The 23,921-nt window shown below is 37.3% G+C and overlaps 1 protein-coding gene across 12 annotated transcripts in view; it reads right to left on the bottom strand.

Annotated features, from left to right (window-relative positions):
* Positions 1–23,921, bottom strand: part of PTPRD (protein tyrosine phosphatase receptor type D) — a 1,452,104-nt gene that overhangs the window by 151,851 nt on the left and 1,276,332 nt on the right. For 6 of the 12 annotated variants that reach the window (XM_089489767.1, XM_089489775.1, XM_089489785.1 and 3 more), the window contains 5 exons: positions 23,534–23,803; positions 20,744–21,325; positions 18,299–18,432; positions 17,091–17,235; positions 1,794–1,891 (listed from right to left, as the gene is read on the bottom strand). In XM_089489767.1, coding sequence (XP_089345893.1) covers positions 1,794–1,891; positions 17,091–17,235; positions 18,299–18,432; positions 20,744–21,325; positions 23,534–23,803 — 1,229 coding nt within the window. Of the gene's footprint in view, positions 1–1,793; positions 1,895–2,266; positions 2,855–6,407; positions 6,526–10,907; positions 10,935–13,273; positions 13,468–14,295; positions 14,602–17,090; positions 17,236–18,298; positions 18,433–20,743; positions 21,326–23,533; positions 23,804–23,921 lie in introns of all 12 variants that reach the window. The other 6 variants (XM_089489739.1, XM_089489746.1, XM_089489749.1 and 3 more) reach the window with 3 other exon arrangements.

Here is a 23,921-nt window from a genome sequence, read left to right as displayed (position 1 = left end):
TATCCGGAAGGTACAATACTTATACAGTGGAACTGCTATATCTGCAGACTAGCAATCCATGAAGTCAACCAACCATGGACCACCATGGTCCATATTACTCAGTAGTGCTACATGTAGATGGACGCATGCATGCTGCCATCAGTTGAATAATATAGGTCTCAATCACCAACATTTTTTTACCATATACGGATGGGGCGGCAAACAAAGCTTCCTCAGATGGGAAGGGACTACTGTAATTCCCATATATATTGCTTCTATTTTTCATATATCACTCAGTATTCTAGGACACCATCTACAATTTTTTTAAATAAAATATATGTCCATTTGATTTAATATAATTGTAACTTTCTGAAGGATCATCCTTCCAAATCCTTCTAACCCCTGAATCTATTTCCAGGTCTTTGCTAAAAGCTTCCAGACCTTATTTCTTATTTCTGTTGAAATAAATTACACTGTTGGTTTTGTCCCAGTTAAGATTAATAAATATAGAAACAACTGACTTTGAACATTGGAGAGGAAACTTCCAGAATCTGAATTTTATCATATTTACTCCACATGAAAAATCTACTAAAATATAATGTAAAAATCACAAGCATACAAGACACCATTGGACATGAAGCTAAATCAGTAATTGTTATTTTTGATGCTAGGGAAAATCTGTAATGAAAAATAAAGAGATATTATTTGGGAATTCCATATCTGCTGCTTGTATCTTAGTAACAAGAACAGATCAAGCATTTTCAAAGAAAATCAGGCTCTGTTTGAAACTTATGCATGTAATCTATAGAAATTGGTAGGGTATATTTTACATAGGCTGCTAAGGATGCCCTGCATGGAACATAACACTCCTGTACAACTCTGCAAACTAATACAAAGCCTGGGATGAGAGTTTTGTGGAGAATAGTCTGCCATATCCAAAATCTTGGTTCCTGTGTTGGGACAGATTTCTCTTTTTTCCCATTGTTGGGTTTGTTGATTTTCCATTTCCATTTGGGAAAATATCCACAACAACCTCAAGTAAAGGTGCTGACATGGGCTCTGTTCAAGAAAGGAGGGTAATTTAGATATGGCAGTTCCAAATACACCCCATGTTCTTTGTGAAAGCAACCTGATTGCCCAAACTTAGCCATGCCTGCTGATAGTATAATGTCCTCATAGCTTTCTGTGGATGTACTGGTGTAAAGGGCTCTGTGGCAGGTGTGCTCTCCCAGCAGAGAGTTACTTTATCTGAACCCAACTTGGATCGTCACTTGAAGAGCAAAAATCTTGGGGCAGTGTGTCATAGTTTCTTCTCTTTTAATACTGCTATAAGAAGTAACTACATATAAAACAAGGAAATAACTCAGGGATGCCAAAGATTAATTTCCCCACCCATATTTTTCAAGCTACGTTTTAAAGAGAAGCTAAAAAAGTGAACAGACTAGTTGAATTTATAATAACCAAAAGAGCAAAAAACAAAGAAGAGAAAATACACACCGCCCCCACAATGTTGTTTAGTCTAATTTAAGTACCATTGAACTATAAAAAGGAAGAAAGGGTTGACATCATCTGTAATATCTAATATCAGTGAAATGCCTGGAAGGATGCTATCATGCTAATATCAAGGTGAAAAGTTCACATTGCCAGAAAACCTAACTTAACAGGAAGATTTAGCATTTCTAAGTAAGCTTTAAAAATATAGTGTTGTTGTTGGGTTTTTTTAGAAAAACCTCTGTTCAGTAAACTGCTTAACCAGAACGTTCTTCCACCATGACTTTTACCCTTCAAGTCTTACAAATCACAAAGCCACTTACTTTGAAAGGTAGGGCAGAGTTGTAATTCTCTGGTATTTCCCAAGAGAGCAATACTGATGTCTTCATCACTGCTTTGACATGAAAATTTTTTGCAAACACTGCTGGAAAAGGGAAAGCAATGTATTTAAAGTACATCTTGATCTTTGAGGTCCTATCCCACTTGTACCAATAACCACATTTAGTAATCATCCTACCTGCTTTTAAAATCATATCCAATTCTTACAAATGGCAACTCAGAATCTTTTCTTTTTCTTACCTTCAATTATTATGTAGATGTGAGCCAGGCTTGTCTGATATGGGATAACTGAATTCTAATGAATCCAAAACACATGAAGATTTACATACTTTACCTCTGTTGTTAGTGGAAACTATTTATACGATGATTTGGTCTATTTTAATTAGAGCTTCACAAATATCGATATCCAAAGACTGAGATTCCTTTAAAAGACAAGCCACAAGCAGACAAATCCTACCTTGATCCACAGGTAGTGTCCTGAACTGGACACTGGGACTATATGGACCGGGCCCTTTGCTTGTGTGTGCACGTATTTTTACATCATATGTGGTATCTGGTTTTAAGCCCGAGAGTGTCATAATAGTATCAGGAGGAGCAACAGGGACCTCTGTTGGGTGATGTGCCACATTGATGTCCCTGTACTGCAGAGTATATTTGGTGACAATACCATTTCTCTCTGATAAGATGGGTGGTTGCCAAGTTAGCTGGACTGAAGTTGAGGTGGCACTTTCCGAATGTAGGTTTTGAGGGAATCCGCTTGGTACATCTTCTGGAATTGAAATTTCTTTTATCACCTCCTCCCCAAATCCCACTTTATTTCTAGCTGAAAGCCTGAAGATGTAAGAAGTCCCTTTGTGGATATCTGTAGCTGTGTAGTGGTCGTCTTTGTCGGTAAAATCCCTTGTTGTCAATGTATCAATGTCTTTGCGGCCAAACCTCAGGCGGTATCCCTGCAATGGGCCATACGTGTCGACAGGTGGGTGCCACTGAATGAGAGCCGTACTCATCTGTGTGTGGCTGATTACAAGCCGAGGTTTTCCTGGAACTGCAACACAATATTATTTTAGCATATAATATAACTGTATTAAGCTTTTCTAGTACTATTCTTTATGTTTCTGAAAAGTTACTTATGTTAGAAAAGACTTGTCCATGCATTTAACAAATATTCACTGACAATGTAACAGGTATGGGCACTGGGTTACCCATCTCTATTTACTGCCTTCTTTCCCAAGTAGTAGACCCACATACAGGAAACCATGATACATATATATTTGAAGCATTAAGATTTATATAAATGAATTTATATAAATTTAATCCCCAGGTTTAATCCCTAGCATTTCAATGTAGCATGAGAAAAGACTCGTATGTGAAATAGTCAATGAACCAGATGGATCAAAAGTGCTAAGATACACTGTCATAGCCTATATTCACAATGACTCATGGCATACTCTTGACTTGATAGACAATGGCTTATTGAACTGGTTTTGAGACTTTTAAATTTTGTTCCTCTTTGAGGAACCATGGGAAACAGTTGTTTAAGAAATTATTATAGCTTCACCAAAGGCATATATGAGTGAGGACAGAAAGAGAATAGCAAGGCTGAGCACATTATATTTTGTGGCATTAGAAGGTGCCAAAATGTGAGTACATGTACAAGTTTCTCATTGACAAGAACAATGCATTTCCTGGACAATATCCCTTCAAGGCTGATATTGTCCAACATGTCAGGTGGAAGAGGGTCCAATGCACAAAAGCCATTCCAACCAATAATTATTCCCTGCTTCATATGCCACCTGCACATGCAGTCCAAAGCTATTTTGAGTTTGGAGAAACAATCAGACATGCAAATCTCCACCTGTGCCACTAAGGGAAAGTCAGACCTATGTGATTTAGTTTGACCCTAAGTACAAAACTGATAAGACTTTATATAATATAAAAACTTCTGTGTGAGATAACCAACACAGAATGGAAATTTCCTATTATAGATATCAGCAGATAGAAAATACTGATGTGAGCCTATCCTTTGTAAATTCTTAAAGGAATATAGAACTTCACTCCCACTCTACAAAACAGCCCAAAAGGCTCATCTTAGAGCTGCCAATTTTAGGCTGGATCGGGACAAGGGCAAACAGATGCCCAGCCCCAATCCAGCCAGATTCTGCCCCAAAATGGAGCATATAAAAGCTGTTCCTTTATGGGGTGGGAAAAAGCTTTCCCGTCTCCCAAAGAGCCAGTTTTTCCTCCCAAAAAGCTAGTCCTGGGGAAAGTGATATCTAAGCACCATGCCCCCAAGTAGGAGAGTAGCCGGCCAGCGCACGTAAATACCACACTTCAAAGCCACCTGTTTCAGCCTTACTTTCCTTCTCAAAGGTAGCAATGAGTACTTTCAGCAATTTTCTTCACACTGTGAGAAAATCTTTGAAAATCATACAGTTTTCGAAAGCTATTTCCAATTTGGGATCTTATTTGGAGCAAAATTCACACACAGTTGTTACCTTCATGGAAAATCATTTTTCAACAGAAATATCAATTCTTGTGTGGACAATTTAGTTTTCTATCCTGAAGATACTGTTTTCTATGCAAACCAACCATGTGCAAATTTTACACAGAATAAATCCCCAATTATAACTTTTTCTGCACAGAAAGCCACATTGCTTAAATTCTGCCTTTAATTCTTTCTTCCAACAGGGTTTTTCCCCTCATACAGAATTTTTATATGTATGCAAACCTCAGGATTACCCTCAATTATCTGATATTCCCCACTTGTGTACAGCCTGTTACATTTTGGCTTAGACTTCCACAAACAGAAAAGGTCTTGAATTGCTTTTTAGAAAAGTCTAGGGACTACCAAGTTCTGTTACAGTCAATAATAGAAAAACACTGTTTCCTGTAACTTTTTCCTATTGATTCTTCACTTCCAACCTTGTTCTTTTGTAAATACAGTGGTCCCTCCAGATTCACAGCCTTGGCACTTGCGGTTTTGGTAATTCTCAAAGCCAAGGCCACAGCTCCCTCCCTCTCCCCTCCCTCGCTTACTGGCATCTTCCCCCGGCACTGGGGACTTTAACTGGAGTCCGGGGCTTGTAATCGGCCCCAGCAGACATCAGGACTCTCTTTCCCAGCAGTGCTCGGGGACGGAGGGAGGGAGGGAATTGACAAATAGTCAAGTCCCATTATCCCCAATGATGCCATTGGGGACAATGAGACTCGAGTATTTGTGAAATTTCAGATTCACAGGTGGGCTCGCTATGTATCCCCCATGAATCCGGAGGGACCACTGTAGAATCCAGTGGATTGTATACGTTTCCTCTTTGATGTGTGAAGTATATCTTTCTGATTAGCTCTGACTTTGGCACTTGCGGTTTTGTTGCATAAAAAAAGTCTGCTATGGAGCTTAGAAAAGACTACAGATGTGTACTTCACGGCATATTTTTCATTATATTACAATTAACACTGAAATCAATGAAGCATAAGGAAAAGCAGGATAATCCACAGAAATAGCATAATAACACCTTCAGATTTTTAGAAGGAAAGATTTCTGGAAGCTGTCACTAATTTATTATGCCATAAATTGTTTTTACACTTGTGGAAGCTACCATGTTTATGATGATGTTTTTAAAACATTGATCAGTCATGCCTACTGAAGAAGGGAGGTAAGACTTACCATTATTTCTATATGGCAATAATAATAATAATAATAATAATAATAATAATAATAATAACAACCTGAAGAAGACTGCATGTAAATTAAACCATTTATGGTTTTTCTACTATAGCCTGGCCACTATGGTGACTAGAATCCAATAACAGTTCTCAAATGAAAAAATACCTCTACAAGGAATGGGAGATCCTCAATATTTTAATTGTAAATGAAAGGAATAGGTGCTCTTATTTTGGAAAAACAAGATACAAATATTGTATGTATTCAGTAAATTAATGTTATGATGTCCTTTTAATGGAACTCTCAGTTCTCATCTGATATCTGGGCGAAGGAAAAAGACATGTGAACTCATGAAATTCAAAGACTGAACAATGGAAAGATATAGCACTTGGATTTTGTAAGAAGATATCTCACCAATTTTATTTTATTTTTGTTTTGCTGGAACCTTAGTTTTCCCTATGTTTTATATGTTTTGTGTCAGTTTTACTTAGCTGGGGTCCAGTGTGGCATGAGTGTCCTGTGCCCAAGTGAGGTTTGCATTTCTTAAACAGTAATCTCTTTGTCAAACTGCTCTTAAAACCAAGGACTTCAAAAGCAATGGGAGTTTACTGCTCAGTTATTTTTACCATCTGCTCTTTTGTCTGGTTATGATCAAGTTCATGTATAGAACCTGGAAACATTATTTTGGGGCACACTAAATTTGTAGTTCAATAAAGTAACTCTTCCAAGTTCTGCTCTTAGAGGCACCTTACATTGTTTTTTGGATCATGCATTCTTGATTAAATCAGGTATGCATGACTCATGATGAAAATAAATAATGTTTTCCTTTTCTACTATAACCTTCTGAAGAAGCATTTTAAATTTCCATTCAGAAGATGTCAAAACATACACTGATAGTTCAAAATCTTCACTGCACAGAAGGCTCTCCGAATATTACCTGCACCAGTAGTAGACACTAGTCTAGGCTTGCTCCGTGCTCCATCTCCTTTGGTTGTATAGGCTGTCACAGTGAGTGAGTATGTTGTCTCAGGCTGTAACCCAGATATAATCATTTCCTAAAACAAACAGAATAAGGATAATAATAATAATAATCAGAAAGTGTGTTAAAACGATTCTGCTATGAAATCACAAGAGTCTCATCTTCTAGGTATTGCAATCAGTGCATATGGCTTTCGTGCGGCCTGTAGTGATGCGTGAGGCTTTTCATTTCAGCAATAAGCATGGCAACGTTTCTTAGCGGCATGCCCAAGATGGATTTAACAAGCATAAGGCCAGAGACTAAGTGCTGTTATCTGTACTAAGAGGGCACAAACCTCGCCTGTTTTTCACAAAATAAACAAATAAACTCGAACCAAAAGAACAAAAGCCCTGAAAGGCATTTCTAATGAAGCACTGTGACTATTATAGAATGAAAAGAAGAGTGTAGTACATGGAGTGGCTAGTATTTACTAATGATTTTTTAAAAAGAGCGATGAAATAATTAACTGTATATTTAAGAAGCTATCATGATTTCTAGTTTCTTACTTTCTTTTATAACTGTAATCCTATTCACATCTACATAAGAGTAGGCCCATGGAAGCTAAAGGGGCTTACCTCAGAGTCAATATGCTTATTTCTGTAAATCAAAGTGAGGAAGCCAAGTCCCTAAGAATTTCATGGGCTGTTTGGCCTGATTGCATGCATCTCTTAGGCTACAACAGTCTAGAAATGATTTCTACAATCTAGGGAGGTAAAGCTTTGATTGTATCATTCAAAGTTTTCTTCCTGCTTTTGGGGGTGTGTGGATTTTCAGGATAAGGTTCTTTGTGCAAAATAGTTTTGTACAAAATAATGTTGCTGATGATGATAGAAAAAGCCCTGGTCCTTTTGCTCACAAAACATCAAACAACTTGTGGTGGTTGGGATTTTTCTATTCTGCTTTGGTCAAGCCTCATCTGGAATAACATGTCCAGTTCTGGGCACTACGATTCAAAAAGGAAGTTGACAAGATGGAGTGTGTCCAGAGGATAGCAACCAAAATGGTGAAAGATCTCAAAAGCATGCCCTACAAGGAGTGTCTTATGGAACTGGGTATGTTTAGCCTGGAAAAGAGAAGCTTAAGAGGGGATACGATAGCCTGTTTAAATTTGGAGGGATGTCTTACTGATGATGGAGCAAGTTTGTCTTCTGCAGTTCCAGAGAGTCGGACCCGGAGCAATGGATTCAAACTACATGAAAAAATATTTCACCTCAACATTAGGAAGGACTTCCTGACAGTAAGAACTGTTTGACATGTTCCCTTGGAGTGTGGTGGAGTTTTCTTCTCTGGAGGTTTTTAAACAGAGGCTGGATAGGCATCTGTTGGGAGTGCTCTGATTGTGTATTTCTGCAAGGCAAGGGTTTGGACTTGATGCCCTTGAGGTCTGTCCCAACTCTATCATTCTATGATAATAAATATCATAGAATAATAATTAAAAAAAGACCTACAAGATTCTAACTCCCTGCTGCAAATTATTAGTTCTGGCTCTTGCAAAAGAAATTTGTTCTGTGTACAGCTATGTGCTAGATGAGGAAGAATGGAATATAGAAGAGGTTGACAGAGTGACAAAGAGAGGGAAAGAGAACAACAGAAACAGGGGGAAAGGGAGGCTTTCTTTTGCCGGCCTATTACTGACATGCACCTCTAACAGAATAACTTCGTTGGAATGTGGCCTTCGGTATAAAAAACTAGACTGGCTATTCAGGATCTACTGTCCACAATCCTATGTGCACTTACAGGCAGAACAGACCACCCAGAAGGAGCAGCTTGCTGCCGCCCCTTTGAGCACCAGGTTGGGGCCATGGCAACTTCATGCCTCAGCCCTGATCCAGCATTTTTCTGAGCCAAAAAGAAGCAGCAAAATGCCACTTCTTTTTGGCCTGGAAAAAGGGTGCCCTTGCCACGGTGGTGGCACTTTTCCACACTCCTTTTGGCATGCGGTGTGTGAATGTCACACCGTAATGCTGCCTGCCATGCAGTCAGGCAAGTGGTATGACACTGTCTCAGTGCTAATGTCGGGGCGTGTGTCATCCAAATGCCATGCCAACACGCTGCCCCCAAGCTGGCACTTATTTCCAGTCTGTACATCCTGTTACCTGGACATAAACACAACTGAATGTAATATAACATTTTGAGAAAAATAGCTAAGAAGAACTTTTATTAAAGTGCTATTTCTAAAATGAGATTTAGTATGTGAGGGATCTGTCATTTTGCTTTGAAGTAGAAGAAGCCATTAAACATAATTTGAAAATTTAGACTGAAGGGAAGGAAGAGAAGGTGGAAATGGCATGTAGTCCTATCCATATCTACTTAGACATAAGTCCTCCGTGAGTCCTTTTGACATGAATGAAACATACTTCCTATTTAAGTGAGTAAAGAATTGAGGGTTTTTTAAAAAGGGCATCAAGAAAAGGGAATGTGGATTAAAGCATGTTTGATACTGATGATATTAATGAGAAAATAAAATGAATAGTAGTGAAGCCTAATTATATTTAATTTACAAAATGGATATCCTGAGTGTCATTTATCCAAAACAAAACCCTTTTAAGCTACACTGATTTAAACTGAGAAGAGAGTATGTAACTTATCAAAACATTTCCCCAGTGGCATTTAAAAATAAAACACTCTTATTTTATTCTGCATCTTCTCTCACCTTTATAGTTTATGTGCTTATTATTATGGTATTATGAACTGCTTTGCACATGCAATGTAAGATAGCAGTCTCATGCAGTTTCAAACAGTCAAACAAGTTCTGTATTTGTTTCTTTTCAGGTGAACATCAGAAATGTAAGTTTGATGGAAATGCAAATACAGTGGGCTCTCCCCTTACACGGGGGATCCGTTCCGTATCCCCCTACGTAAGGGGAAATTCGTGCGTGCTCAAGCCCCATTACAAGTAATAGGGCTCATGCCCACAGTGCGGTGCATTGCAGCGGCGTGCGCAGTGCAGGCATGCACCCCATTACTTCTTTTGGGGCATGCAAGAGGCTTTTCCGGTGTGGCTTTCAGCATATGCTGAAAGCCGTGTATGTTGCTCCTGCGTATAATGCGAGTGCACTGTATTTACAACTGCATTTGTTTACCAGCCATAAAAGATGTGCCTCAATCCATTCAAAACACTCACATAGAAAATTTCCATATAGCTTAACAAAATTTTGTTTGTCTCTTCCCCATCCATGCCTCCATTGACAGTATAATTAGCTAATAGGAACAGTGAAGGATCTGTCCTTCATTAAGCTGTCTCTCTCTTTTAAGGTACTGCAAGCTTTTTATGCACAAAAACACATAAGGTATACAACAGAAGAAAAGGCTCACTTTTCCCGTAAAGAGCCTCTTATACTGTGCATATGAACAAAGGAGTGAGAATAGGGCTTTAATGGCAATGCATCAAGCCCTTTGGTTTGATTATAAGCCCTATGTCCATCCAAAGAATGGTTGTAATGGTAAAAGATTCAGGTTGGGTTAAAAATAGATTATTTATTAAATATAAATGCTAATGTGAGGGTAGAATCTCAACTATATGTAACAGCCATCCAGTAAGAACACAACAATTAGTGATAATGGACAAGTGCATTCCTGAATATATGTAAATCATGTATTTGCAAAACCAAATTAAAGTTCTTCAAACTAAATTTCTAAGCAATCTTCCAAGCCCTTTGTTTCAATTATATTGAAGTATATCCATAAAATATTTTTTCTAATTAAATGATTTTTTAAAGTTTTCTGAAGATTACATATGGCAGGCTGAGATCTGAACATGTTTTGAACCTTCAAGAATACAATGCATGTGGAAAGTCATCAGTTGACTGACAACATTTCATTGGTTGAAGGTTGCGAAAGAAATGTAAATGATCCCTCTCACCCCCTGGGATTTCAGTTATATGTGGAATAAACAGCACTGGCAGGAAGAAAAGAAGAAATAAAAGAACTGCTCTTTACATTGCAATGATGAAATTTAATTGATAATGATGAAAGTGATAGTGATGGAAGAGATAGTGTCGTCTACAATACAATAAATCTGTTGAGCTAGTGCCAACGTATACTTTCAGAAGTATACAGATAAAGAAAGAACTTGTTTTACAGCAAATATGAAATGCATTATGGTCTAAGAGATACTGAATTGTTATGCAAACAGGTATGTTTTGCCTTGCCTTTTAAAAAAAGTTTCAATGCACTGCACAATAAAGTTAGTGACAGCCACTGAACAGACAAGTATGCAGATGTAACACACTTAGAACAATCGAGCAATATGCTAAATCAAAAAGAAAGAAAGAAAAAGAAGGCACAAAAATCCAAATGCCATAGGTGATGAAGTAAGGTGTTAATTCATGCATATGTGCAAATAACCAAAAAATGAAGGTTAAAATAGGGGAGAAAAAGCCACCACGCATTTTTGTCTGGCCAGTCAGTTCTACTCACATGTTCAGTAGTATCATCATATTCCCACTGATTGAGAGTAAAAAATTTTGGAAAGAAAAAAGAAGAAATAAGGAAATACTTGTAGCCTAGTTGAAGAAAAATTACCTTTCTAAGAAAAAAAAGGTGAACACTTGTAAGCAAAATCAGCCTGAATGCAGGATTTCAAATCCCAACTCCTCACTTGATGCCAAAGTTGTCCATAAATAGCACACTGCACTTCATCAAGGGAAGTACAAAGGCCATAGTCCAGAGTGTTATTTCACAGTAATGTTTTACGACTGCATTAATCTGAACTGCAGAGATGTAATGAAAGGCTACATTTTCTTTAATCACATGCTACTAAGCCATATTCATTTTCATTTCTATTTTACCCTGTCAAAATTAATTCAGTGCCCCTGTTTAGATTAATAGAGGCAATTTATATGTACTTGAGACTTCATATCCTTAATGAAACTGTATGACCAACAGCATGCACATGCCACTCTTTCTATCATTTAGAAAATGAAACCTGGACTACACCTGCAAGGGATGCAGTTTCCTTAAAGGTAGGTGTGTGTGTGTGTGTGTGTGTGAGAGAGAGAGAGAGAGAGAGAGAGTTCATGAAAATGTTTCGAAAAAGCAAATTAATAGTTCTCATTGGTATCGTTCCAAATTAACAATGAACTAAAACTGCTAATAGCTTGCTTTAATCATTCTTGGAGAACTATGTGAATATAAAGCTAACATGTGCACCAGTTACTTAACACATATGTAAATAAAATAGGAGTTCAAATCTTTACTTGGGTTTCATCTGCACTGCAGAAATTATCCACTTTGACATCACATTAATTGCTGTTGCTCAGTGCTATAGAACCCTGGGATTTGTAATTCATTAGGCAATGAGGACTCTCTGACAGAGAAGGCTAAACACCTCACAAAACTACAGATCCCAGAATTCCACAGTATTGAGCCGTGGCAGTTAAAGCAATGTCAAACTGGATTATTTCTGTAGTACAGATGCAGACATAAAATCTTTATATTAAATTATTTATATATATTAAACTACACTAAACTACCAGGTTACCAATTTATTTATACTCTGTTTCTTTCTAAATAGTTTACTTCTGTTTCAAACACAGTATGTAAGAGCCAGTATGGTGCAGTGGTTTCAACACTGAACTAGGACTCTGGGAGACCAGGGTTCAAATCCCTGCTTGGCCATGGAAATCCATTGGGTGACCCTGGGCAAGCCACACAATGACAATAGAAACTCTCCCTGAATAACTCTTGCCAAGAACACCCCATGGAAGGTTTGGAAATTACTTGAAGGAACACAATAACAACATGTGATGGTTGTCTACTCTTATGTTTTCATCTAGAATTATTCTTAAATTTAAGACGTTTGTGGGCTTTAGGGTTTATGAAAGCAGTAGAATGAAGTCAGTTTCCAAGCATACAGAACACTTAAACATAATGAACTCTACATTTTCAGATATTCCTTTATATAAACAAATCTGTGTTCTTCCAGGTTCTTCACCATCCGTTACAATTTGTATGAAAGAATAATTTCACACAGTCAGCATGTTACACTAGGAGTATCCATAACAATATTTAAACCAGACATCATGTTTTATTGGATCAGTTTTTAATTTAAATCACATTCCCATATGTTTAAAGTAAACATTGAATTCTAAAATGTATTTAGCTACCTAGCCAAAGTGATTTAATTCAATGAAAAGATTTAATCAGATGTTTAACTCTCCCTTTGAAACTGGAATACTTAACATCAGAACAATGTATGAAAAGTTAACTAATGCATCCATATATACTTCATTTATAGTGCATGAAAATATCATAATGTAAGTACAGTCAAGGCAATTGATGTTCCAAATCCAGAAGGATGATTCAGAGATGATGATGATGATGATGATTTATATATTTATTTATATATCCCACCTCTCCCTACATGCAATATTCTCTGGAATATAGTGGGTAATCTACTACTTGGTTAAAAAACCTTCAGGAGTGTACTGGCAATACACTACAGGATAAGTCTCCCTTTTCTGAAACGCTTGGGACCATATGTCTTTTGAATTTTGAAGGTTAGGGGATTTTGGGATATTTACATATACATAATGAGATATTTTGGAGAAGGGACCCAAGTCTAAAGATGAAATTCATTTATGTTTCATGTATACCTGATACACATAGCCTGAAGGTAATTTTATACACAATATTTTTGTTTAAATTTGCATTTTGGAATATTTTGGATTTCATAATTCTGGATAAGGGAGACTCAACCTGTATGCTGTCCAAAAAGAAATACATAGTTGCAGTACCAATATTCTCATTTTTGTTGTTTAAATATATAGAATGTTATTAATTACCTGTGCATCAGCCAACATGATATCCTTCAGCATGGGTTGTCCCCTAGGTTCTCCATTTTCCATTTTCACATAATGCACCTGGTAGCCTCGAATTTGACCATGCTGTTTATTGGGCACAGGTGAACGCCATGACACCTTAACAGATGTAGAGTTGACAGCCTCTACCTCGACTTTGCGAGGAGGACCACTAGGAACTGGAACACATCAGTGGATAAAAGAAGAATTACAGGCACTTGTCCTAACCAATCAGTGTCTTTTTCTTTCTTTTCTTTTTAAAGGGCAGACCCACTAAGCCTTCCTTGAAGAATACAAATGAAAACAAATCTGCTCTATATTTGAGTGAAAAGATCAAAAACCATGACTGATGCAAAAATGGAAGAAAAAAGAGTATTAGAGAATAGAAAAAACATGTAAAAATGTACAAAAGCCAAGGAAGATGCTTTGAGACTCAAAGCATTGAAGTACAAAGAAGTATTTTAGGAATCAAAATAATAAAAAACCAAAAAGACTCTTAAAATGTTGTTTGTTTTCTGATTTTTTTAAAGAGGGGTGAAAAAGGCAATGGCAACTGTGCTGTCATCTTCAGTGTTCAGATATGAAACATATTCAGCATCCAAAATATTGTAAAAAGTGAAGAGCATCAGTTTTCCAAAAGAGATATTTTAGAGTACTTATAATGACTCAGTTAAAAATTGGAAGAGTTAAGAAGTAAGAAAAATATCAAAATATTTCCAGGGGAGTTTTGGGTTTTGTTTTGCAAAGAAGGAAGAAAAAAAAATACACATGCTTATAAAGGATAACATTTTAACATGTGATAGAAGAGGGTCATAAAAATATATTTTAACTTCACGGGGAAAACCCCCATACACAAATGCAGACACAGGCATTTTGTGTTCAAAATATTTTGTAAAACTGATCTGGGGCAGGGGGAGATGAGCAGAGGGGAAAAAGGAATATTCTTAACCATACAAAGATAGCAGATTGAGAGAGAGAGTCAAACTGATGTGTTGGAGGAAACATACCATCTTCATCTGTCCGAATCAATAAAGATTCACTCTCTGGGCCAGGTCCGACATCAGTATGGGCTGTCACAGAAATCCGATATTCAGTCCATTTTTCCAATTGTTCCAAAAGGTATTGTGTAGTGTCCGGAGCAATTCCCAAAATTTCATGGGGCTTGTCATCTTCTCCATCAATTCCAGTGTACTTGATGGAGTAGGCAGTGATAATTCCATTCTGTTTTTCCACTGGAGGAGGCTGCCAACTTACCAAAATACTAGTGGAGCTGGGGCTGTTGCAACTAATGTCTTGAGGAGGAGCTGATGGCTCTAATTTCAGTAGTGGGTTAAAGGAGGATTTGAGTGAAAGGACAGAAGTGGTTGAAGAAAAAATGAACAAAAGGAAAGAAAAAATAAATAACAAAGGGCAAACCAAGGGAAAAGAAATCACAACTTAAAAACAGAAACTAGACAGCGTATGAGCCTTGGCTTATTAAAGTGAACCAACCAAAAATGAATTAACTAAAAGGTGAAAAGGAATGTGGGGGAAATATATGAAAATGAGCCTCAATATATTGTTACCTACCTGGAATTAAAATTTCCTCTTGAAATAAAAACATCAAATATGATAGTTCTATGCATCTACTGCACTTTTAACTTATTTGTTTGCTTGGTTCACACTCCCGATTGTAAAGGCCACCAATACTTCGCTTGCCTGACACAATGGCCAGCCTTGCATGACTACACAATATATTACTCTGATTGTATAAAATATAACTGTGTGCTAAGTAATGAAACAGAATTCACTTCTATGTTTAACTCCAATATACCCCAAATTTAACATTAACATAATTTAACATCAACTACAACCAAATGACCAACACATTACTTGAATCTCTTTGTTTCTTTTGTTAACTGAGTCTGCCTCAATGAAGCCAGCTACAATTACAATTGAAACCAAACACATTTACTTAAGCATTGGTTGTAGCCAATATAATGCAAAACATGCAGAACCAATATGGAGAGTAGGCTTATCTCATTTAAAGATTTACCTACCATGAACAAGTGACAGGGCTGATGATTCTGACTGTAACTTGTACTTACCCTGAATCCGGACTCTCTTTTATATTTTAGCTCCTCTCGGAGAAACCTTGGCTAGCAAAGAATTAAATTCTACCAGCGATTTCATAATACATACATACATCTTTCCCCCATTCCACCCAATGCACAAATAGCAAAATTACTATAAAAATGTAAATACTTCTAAGCAAATTTTTTGATACAGTTCATTTAACCATCCACCCTTTATATGCATTGTCATACTCAAAGCCAAAACGTTTGTCTACAGTTTTTTAAACAAATATGTTTAAAATCTCTTTGGATTAATCATTAAAGTGACAGTCTTACAGAATATTCTAGTCTTGAATGAACTTATTTATTTTAGTCTTATTATTTCTTTCTGGAGGTATACAATTGACCCCCATACACTATTTATAATTCCAATTCATTTCAATGCCAGATCCTTTCTGGATCTCTTTTCTGGGTGCCGCCTAGGGCTGCAAACAAGAAACAGTTTGACCAAAAATGTGTGACACTGATAAAGAGAAACAGCTGGGGGAAAATGGTTGTACCCCAATCATGTTTCTCAGATCAACTGGTTCGTCAGCATATTTTTCTAGGAGTAAGCCTAATTGCAAATTCACTCAAATGTGGATTATTATTTTTAGGATTGCACTGTATATCTGTCACCCTCTCATAACAAAAACCAACCAATCAACACCCCTGAGTCTTATTTTACATTTTCAGGTAAAATACAATGTTCTTATAAAAACAGATCCTCACAAAACAAACAATTCAGACTGAAAAATAGGATTGCGTTGAATGAAAACCTTTGAAATTTTATAAAGACTTTGTTAAGTTTTAGCAAGCCTGATTTTAACCAAGTAACCCTTTTCTCTTGAGGAGTATTTAATTCTACTCTACTGAATAAAATACTGGAACGAGGAGCAATCTGCCCAGTTTCTAAAAGTGATTTTCTACAGACATTATTTAACTACTGTCTAGCATATGGATGGCCTCAGAAAGTGATGGCAGCTATTCTGAATTTCCAATAACTCATAAAGCAGTTCAGAAGCAGGCCTTCTAAAATGGGGGCGGGGAGGGAACTCGAACTCCTATTCCCAATTTTGTCTCCAATTCTCAATTGTGCCTCATTCCCAAATACTGTGAAAGGAAAACAAAATAGCCAATTTTAGGTTGGGTAAAACTGCTGAGATATGGTCTTTAGCACTATGGTACAGTCTTAGTGCCAAGAAAAGAAATAAGTGTAGTTTGTTTCTCCATGAGATCACTCGGTCAGAGACCAAACATATCATATTGTATTTTAATATTTTTGAACTCAGGATACAAGACAAAACAGCCATCTGTAGTTGCTCTTGAACATTTTTTTCTCATGAAAGACTGCAAAATATCTGGCATAAATGTAAAAGACTCTAACCATGTCTATTTGTCAGCAGAAATGGCATTATTGATGGGACAACTTTCTCCTTCCCTTTGAAGCTTCCATGTATCCCCAAATCTTCTCTGCAGCTCCTGGTGCAGATTTGGGGGTTGGCAAAGGAGGTTCAGGGGACAGAAGAAAGGAACCTGAGAAGTTCATGCAATGCTGGAGATCACTCTGTGCTTATAGTTCTTTAAAGCATTGTCTAACTACTTACAGTATTTCAGTTAATTTTTCTTTATGTACTTGCAGGTAAAATATAATAGAGTCTCAACAAGTACAGGAAAGAGAAATGATGTAATCAAGGAAAGACACCTACTTGACTGCATGGTTCTAGCTGAGATTTCTGCTGTTGAAGCACCAAGGCCTTGTGGAGAGCGCGCTGATAGACGAAAGTAATACAAACTGTTTGGTTTTAAGCCTTGCAAGTGGTAAGATGTAGCAGGATCAATAGAAATCCGCTGCTGAATAACAAAATACAAAAGAGGATGTCTTAATAGTGTGTTTTGATTGAAAATCATTTCTATCACTCAAACCTAAAAGTTTTATTTAAAACTAATGACCAATGCAAATTTCATAGTGGGCAGGTGAAGAAAACTGGAAGACTACAGAGTCATTTAGAACCAGCATCATATTTTATGAAGTTAAACTGGAGGTGCTGCTACAACATTCTAAAAAAATAGGGTGGTGATAGAAAGAGGCCACAGTGGTGTTCACACAGCCCTACATTCTAAAATCAGGATGCAGCCTTCTAGAGGCATGCAGCCCACGGCTCATTCACTGCTCTTGCTTAATCCACTGCTAAATTTGCTGTAGCAAAACAGAAGCATGCACTCACACACACACACACACACACACACACACACACATGCACTTTGTCTTTATATTTGCTGATACAGTGGCAAAACCCAGTACAGGTTAAGTCTCCCTTATCTGAAGTGCTTGTCACCACAAGTGTTTTGGATTTGGGATGCCCCCCCCCCCCAGATTTTTGAAAATTTGCATATTTCTAATGAGAAACCTTGGAGATGGAACTGAAGTCTGAACAGGGAATTCATTTATGTTTCATGTACACCTTATACACATAGCCTGAAGGTAATTTTATACACAATATTTTAATGATGTTGTGCATGACAGAAAGTTTGTGTACAATGAACCATCAGAGAGCAAAGGAGTCCCTGTCTCAGCCAATCATATGTATTATTTTGGATTTTTGTACTATTTCAGATCTTCTAATATGGGATACTGAATCTGTAGTTGGTTTCCCTTCAATTGCTGTTCCAGTAGAGGGATTATCCCCCAATAAATTGAGGACGGGTTAGGCAATACAGCACCCTAACCCACAGAAGTTCCCCTTCCTTATCGTACGACTAAAAATTGAAATAAAATTAATTCCCGTTGCCTTCGCAGCAAATCTAAACAGATGCTACTCCACTGTCATAGATAATGCATTTTATTTTTTAAAAATCAAATACAAATTAGAAGATTTTGTAACAGCTGCAAATGTTGAAAAGTTAGTTGATATACCTCTTCACCATGCTCTCCATCTTTGTAAACAAGATCATAGTTGGAGATTGTGTCAGACCGTGGAGGGGTCCAAGAAAGTAATATGCTTGTTTCAGACTCAGGTTCAGCTTTGAAGTTCAATGGCTGCCCTGGTACTGAAGTGAGAATACATAACATCATCAAATACTGTTTAGTACATTTGTCGCCAAAAATAAAATAAAATAAAATACAAATCTTCAAAGATTTATCCTTATGCTACACATGCTGCATAGGTGTATAGAATCCAGCTGAATTTCCAGTAACTTAAAGAGCTAAATAATGTCATATAATTTCCAGGAAAGAAACAAACATATAATAACATAATAGTATTCCTAGGATGCATTGTTGCCACTTTCTGTGCAGTCGTTAGCTTAGGGCATGTCTACACAGGTCAGCCGCTGTCATTGCAATCTATCTGCACAACGCAGGGCCATATCCCTGATTTGAATCCAAGCTGTCTTCATGCCATGAGGCCAGTTCTGCACTGAATCCACCCTATCCCTCCCTTAAACAGGTAAAAAAAACCCACCCCTCACCTTTTGCTCTACAATCTGTTGTGGTGCAGAGGGCTGTGTACACATGTGTCTTACTATGCCACCCAGCGCTGCCACCATTGGCATGAGTCATTCCCTCTGTGATCACAACAAGGTGCCCAGCCATGTGATCGACACTGGGCACCTCACACCAGTGGCAGTGGCACTGGGAAAGGCAGTGGAACACGTGTGTAGACAGTTGCCTGGTGTCTCTATATAGTGTGGGGAAAACAGGGGCAATACAAGGCAGTTCTGGGGCCAGAATACCCCAGGAACATCCCAGAGTACTCTAGCTGGTGTAGACAAGCCCACAGTTACACTCATTTCTCAACAGCTAGACTTGCTCTTTACGGTAGCTATTACAGTGTTAGTAAGGACATTACTATGGCATGAGTAACATGAGTATTGTTTACTAAGTGAATATGTTTACATATTACATATGCCTTAATCCACATAGCTACTTCAAAGCAATTTATGTTATCAGGGTATTCTGTGGGTGTCACGTAAGACGAGAAGAAGCATGTCTGATTGCTAGCAGGTATGAAGGAAGATTTGTGCTGGATTCTGTGACATGAGTGAACCAAGCATCACTGTAGAACAGCATGAAAACAGAGAGGTATCCATCGCTCTACCATACTGACAGCAGTTAAAAGCTATGAAACAGGAGTTACACACTGATATTCTACACATTACTTACTCCATTGGAATGTTTTATATAAAAACAATCTCATACATGCTATATTAATGTAGTGGGCAGCTATTCATTAATGGCAATAAACACTTTACTTTATTTTTTTTAAAAAATAATCTAAAATGCCCAAAAGAGTGGTTTTAGAAACCACAGACAACAAACAAGTAGTTGTGAAGCAAATATATTTATTTGTATATCCATGCCTTAACAACATGCTCCAGAGAAGATTTTTAAAGTTATTCTTCTGTGTACAAACTGGTTGCCCTATGGAAAGTACAGATGGGCACCACAGCAAGAATATAGTGCATACAAGTTGTCTCCCTTATCTGAAATTCTTGGAACTGGAGATGTTTTAGACTTTGGATATTTTTGGATTTTGGAATATCTGCCTGCTGCCAATTTCTGTCTTATGAACAATTTCTGCCTTATGAACCAGGACCACTTTCACCGCCACTTGGAAGACTGAAGTGGCTGGCTGGAGGGATCCCCGGAGGTTTCCTGTACAATAATCAGATCTCTTACATAAAATAAAATGGTGCAAGTATTTGCAGGCTGCAGAGAGACACCTTCATTATATAACAGAATTATTTCAAGGATAATTGTGCACTATGCATCTTATGAACTCTTTGAAGAGTGGGGTGCAGTGAGAACATCAGACTGGAACCCATCTTCTCCCCCCCCCCCCGATTTTTAATCTTTTTTAAAAAATGTTGTCCTCACCCTTGTAATCACAATGGAAAGAAAATCTTCTTTTGGACAATATAGCTCAACAGTGTACTCAAGTGCAAAGTAATAAGTAAGCTGAACTGCATTTCTTGTAATATTTCCAATATTTTATATTATAGACTTAGAATAATTATTAATTCAGAGCTTTGGGAAAAGTATGTTTGGTGCAAGACATAATTTTTATTGGATACCTGTCAAAAACTAAGCCAGGAAAATTAATAAAAAAAGCTAACAACTAAAGTTTCAGAAAAAGACAGAAAAAGACCTTTAAAGGCACACACATACAAAATAACATTTCATAATTGTAATTATGATGTAGGCTTCATCACAAGTCATAAAAACAGAGAGTCCTGATCCAATTCACCATATTACCTTCTGGGATAGGAATTCTATTTACATCTGTCTTTGCTCTTATTGTTTAGAATGATTTCCAGTGCCTACCAATACTGAATAGAATCCACTTGACTTCCATCTTACCTCCTGTCTGAGTAATGACTTGGATATCACTAGAAAGAGGTCCATCCCCAACTGAGGTAAAAGCAAGCACTTTTACAGAGTATGTTTTCTGTGGTATTAGATTCCCAATGGTGGTGATATGGCTGTCAGCCACATTATGCTTCAACCAACTATTGACATGTTGGGAGGGGTCCATGGTGTAATAAACTCTGTAACCTTGTATTTGGCCATTTGGTTCCTCAGGTTCTTCCCATTGCACCAAAATGGTGGTCGAGCTCAACATGCGAGCTTGTACATTCCGCGGCGCACTAGATGGTGCTTGTTCTGAGGTCCGTGTTGAAACAGGTTCACTGGGAGGACCCCTCCCAATATTATTGACAGCAACCACTCTGAATTCATACTCAGAATATGGGCTTAAGCCAGCAACACTATATCGCGTTGTGGCGACTCCATCAATTTCTTTATACAGTTCCTCGGAGCTTTTAGGTTTATGTTGAATTATGTAATAAGATACTGGCTCAGGGTTTCCAGAATCCCAAGTCAAAGTAATGCTTGTTGCTGTGGTTTCTGTTACAACAGGAGTTCCTGGAGGTTTGGGTAAGGCTAGAAAAATATAATAAAAAAATATTCAGTTGACAGAAAATTGCAGCAAAACATCCTTACTAATCAAACAAAGAAAACTAGTGCAATACTTAAAAAAATAAGAAATAAATTAGAAATTGATTTCATGAGGGGACAAATCCAATTTCAACAGAATTTTATCTGGAAAGGGAGCTAAAAAGAAAGCCAAGCTTTGCCTTTTACTCAATTCTCATCAGAAAAACTGAACCAAAGCATTATAAAAAAGGCATTTCGCTATAATATACTAATGCTATAAATTAATTTTTGTAAAGTGTTTTTATGAATGAAATACCAGTATTTAGATGGAAAACTACCAGAACAAGCAATTTCATAATTATAAAGTTGAAGAGCTTTTTAAAAATAAAAATAGGTTCCTCAGAGATACCATAAATTGTTACATTTTAATTGAGCTGCAAGAAGACAATAGAAAAACTGGTGCCTATGCTACTAAATAGACAATAAATAACTTGAAGTGTCCACCAACACTGTTAGAATCCACTATAATCTGATGTATGATGCTTTCTCTATTTTTTTAAGTGCACACTTGATGTTTACTATACTTTCTAAAACAATTTCAAAAAGTGGGAAATATACTAATGTGTTTGATATGCAGTTTATACTGGGAAGATTTTTTAAAAATAAATAATAAAAATAAAAACTTTATTTATATACCGCCTTTCCTATAGATCAAAGCAGTTTACAATATAGTGGGTATGTGACACATGTCACAGTACAGAACAGTAAAATACCTCACTAGTTACAAATTCACAGTTTCATAAAATCTAAGCAACATAACAATCATTAAAACCAACAGTTATGGGAGAAGTTCCTAATCAAAACAGAATCGGGAGGGTTTGCTACTTGAAAAAGGTGAGTTTTTAATGCCTTCTTAAAGGCTACTAATGTGGGACACAGTCAGATCTTTTCTGGGAGAGAGTTCCAGAGGGTAGGGGCTGCTGTCGTATAAGCCCTCCGGTGAGTTGTTACTAGTTTTACCCTGGGGCAATCAAGTAAAAATTGCCCTGTTGTTCTGAGGGTGCGGGGCGGATTATGTAGGGAGAGGCGCTCCCTCAAGTAACTCCTTGAAGTGATTCAGCGAGTCTTGGTGCAACTTTCAATTACGAGGCTGAACACATTTTCTTTGAGTCAACTGCCACAAACTTCAAGTGATCTTATTCCCAACATTCAAGAAATGTATTCAATTAAAAAGTCTTAGCCAAATGGATAATACACGTAATAGATCCAAATAATGCTCAGGATACAAAATATCCTGTATTAAGAGCATATGATAGAAGAGGAGTGCCTACACATCAGCTGTTTTGAATGTGTAGATCCTTCTCTTCAGATATCTACTGGAAAAGAGGGCTAGCATGGTGGTACAATGTTAAAGATAGAGCCAACAGCAAAATTTCAATTCCATCATCACATGTGTAAATGCGTAAAATACCTAGGGTATTAACTATAAGAAATTTGTTATTACTTGCATAGGAAATTACACTGGAAGTTGATAAAACAAGGCAGAATGTGTGATGGTTATAACACTCAGTAGAGAATTGTGGTGTACAGATTTCCCTTGCATAAGCTGCTTTGATATCCTAGTTTACCTGCTACATTTGGATATGAGACATCAGGCTGTGCAGCAGAATGTCAAAACTTTATAATCAGCCTTCAGGAATTAAACTATAACTGTTGTTCATACTGTTTTCCATGAAGCACTGAAGATCTTGTAGAATGAAATATGTCCACAGTGATTGTATTACGCTATGTGAGGTTAACATTTTCTATACTTTTATTTCTTTATCCTTATTTTTTTATTATATGCTTTTATTAAAGGTATATTAAAATTAAATACATTTCCGCATCCAATCTCTCTACCCCACTTCCATTAACGCTGTTACATTTGGGAAGGCAAGCTTCTTTGTTCTCCATTGCACTGATGGTAGTACTTCTTTTGGATCCCTCCTGCACTTTCAGAAAATCTATTCTGGAGGGCTGAGAAAACCCCAGAGTAGATGTTTGTATGGCATGGGGATATGTCAGCAAAAGGAAGGAAGGAGAAAGCCTTCTTGCATTAGCAAAAGTACATCACTGCTATGCTGGATTCTGGTAATCCAATCCATTAGGTTACTATATTGCACATTAAAAAAAATTAAGAACAAACATATAAGATTCTGATTAGAAGCACCTTACCTTTTACAGTTATCTGGGCTATTGCTTCTATAACACCAAGAGTAGACATAGCCACACAGGTATAATTGGCAGACTGCCTGACATCATTGAGCTCTAGAACATTTCTTCCTATTGGCATATCATCTTCTGGTGTCAGATCTTCAGCCCCCAGCATCCATTTCACATATGGCATTGGTGACCCCACAGCAACACAGGTGATATTAACACTTCCTCCAGGCATGATTTCATGGTTGGTGGGAGGAATTGAGAACCTTGGTGGGACACGACGAACTGTAATGAAACACAAAAAAGCTAATAACTCATACAAAACAGGAAACGGAAAACTTACACGAAAGTCAACATGCTTCTATAGACAAATTCAGAGCATTAATTGTAACATTTATCTGTC

Source organism: Sceloporus occidentalis, unplaced genomic scaffold (assembly GCF_023333645.1).
Source record: "Sceloporus occidentalis isolate IW3139 unplaced genomic scaffold, rSceOcc1.0.p SCAF_1, whole genome shotgun sequence".
NCBI classification, from domain to species: Eukaryota; Metazoa; Chordata; class Lepidosauria; order Squamata; family Phrynosomatidae; genus Sceloporus; species Sceloporus occidentalis.
The sequence above is the reverse complement of the archived record's forward strand: the minus strand, read 5'-3'. Positions and strand labels throughout refer to the sequence as shown.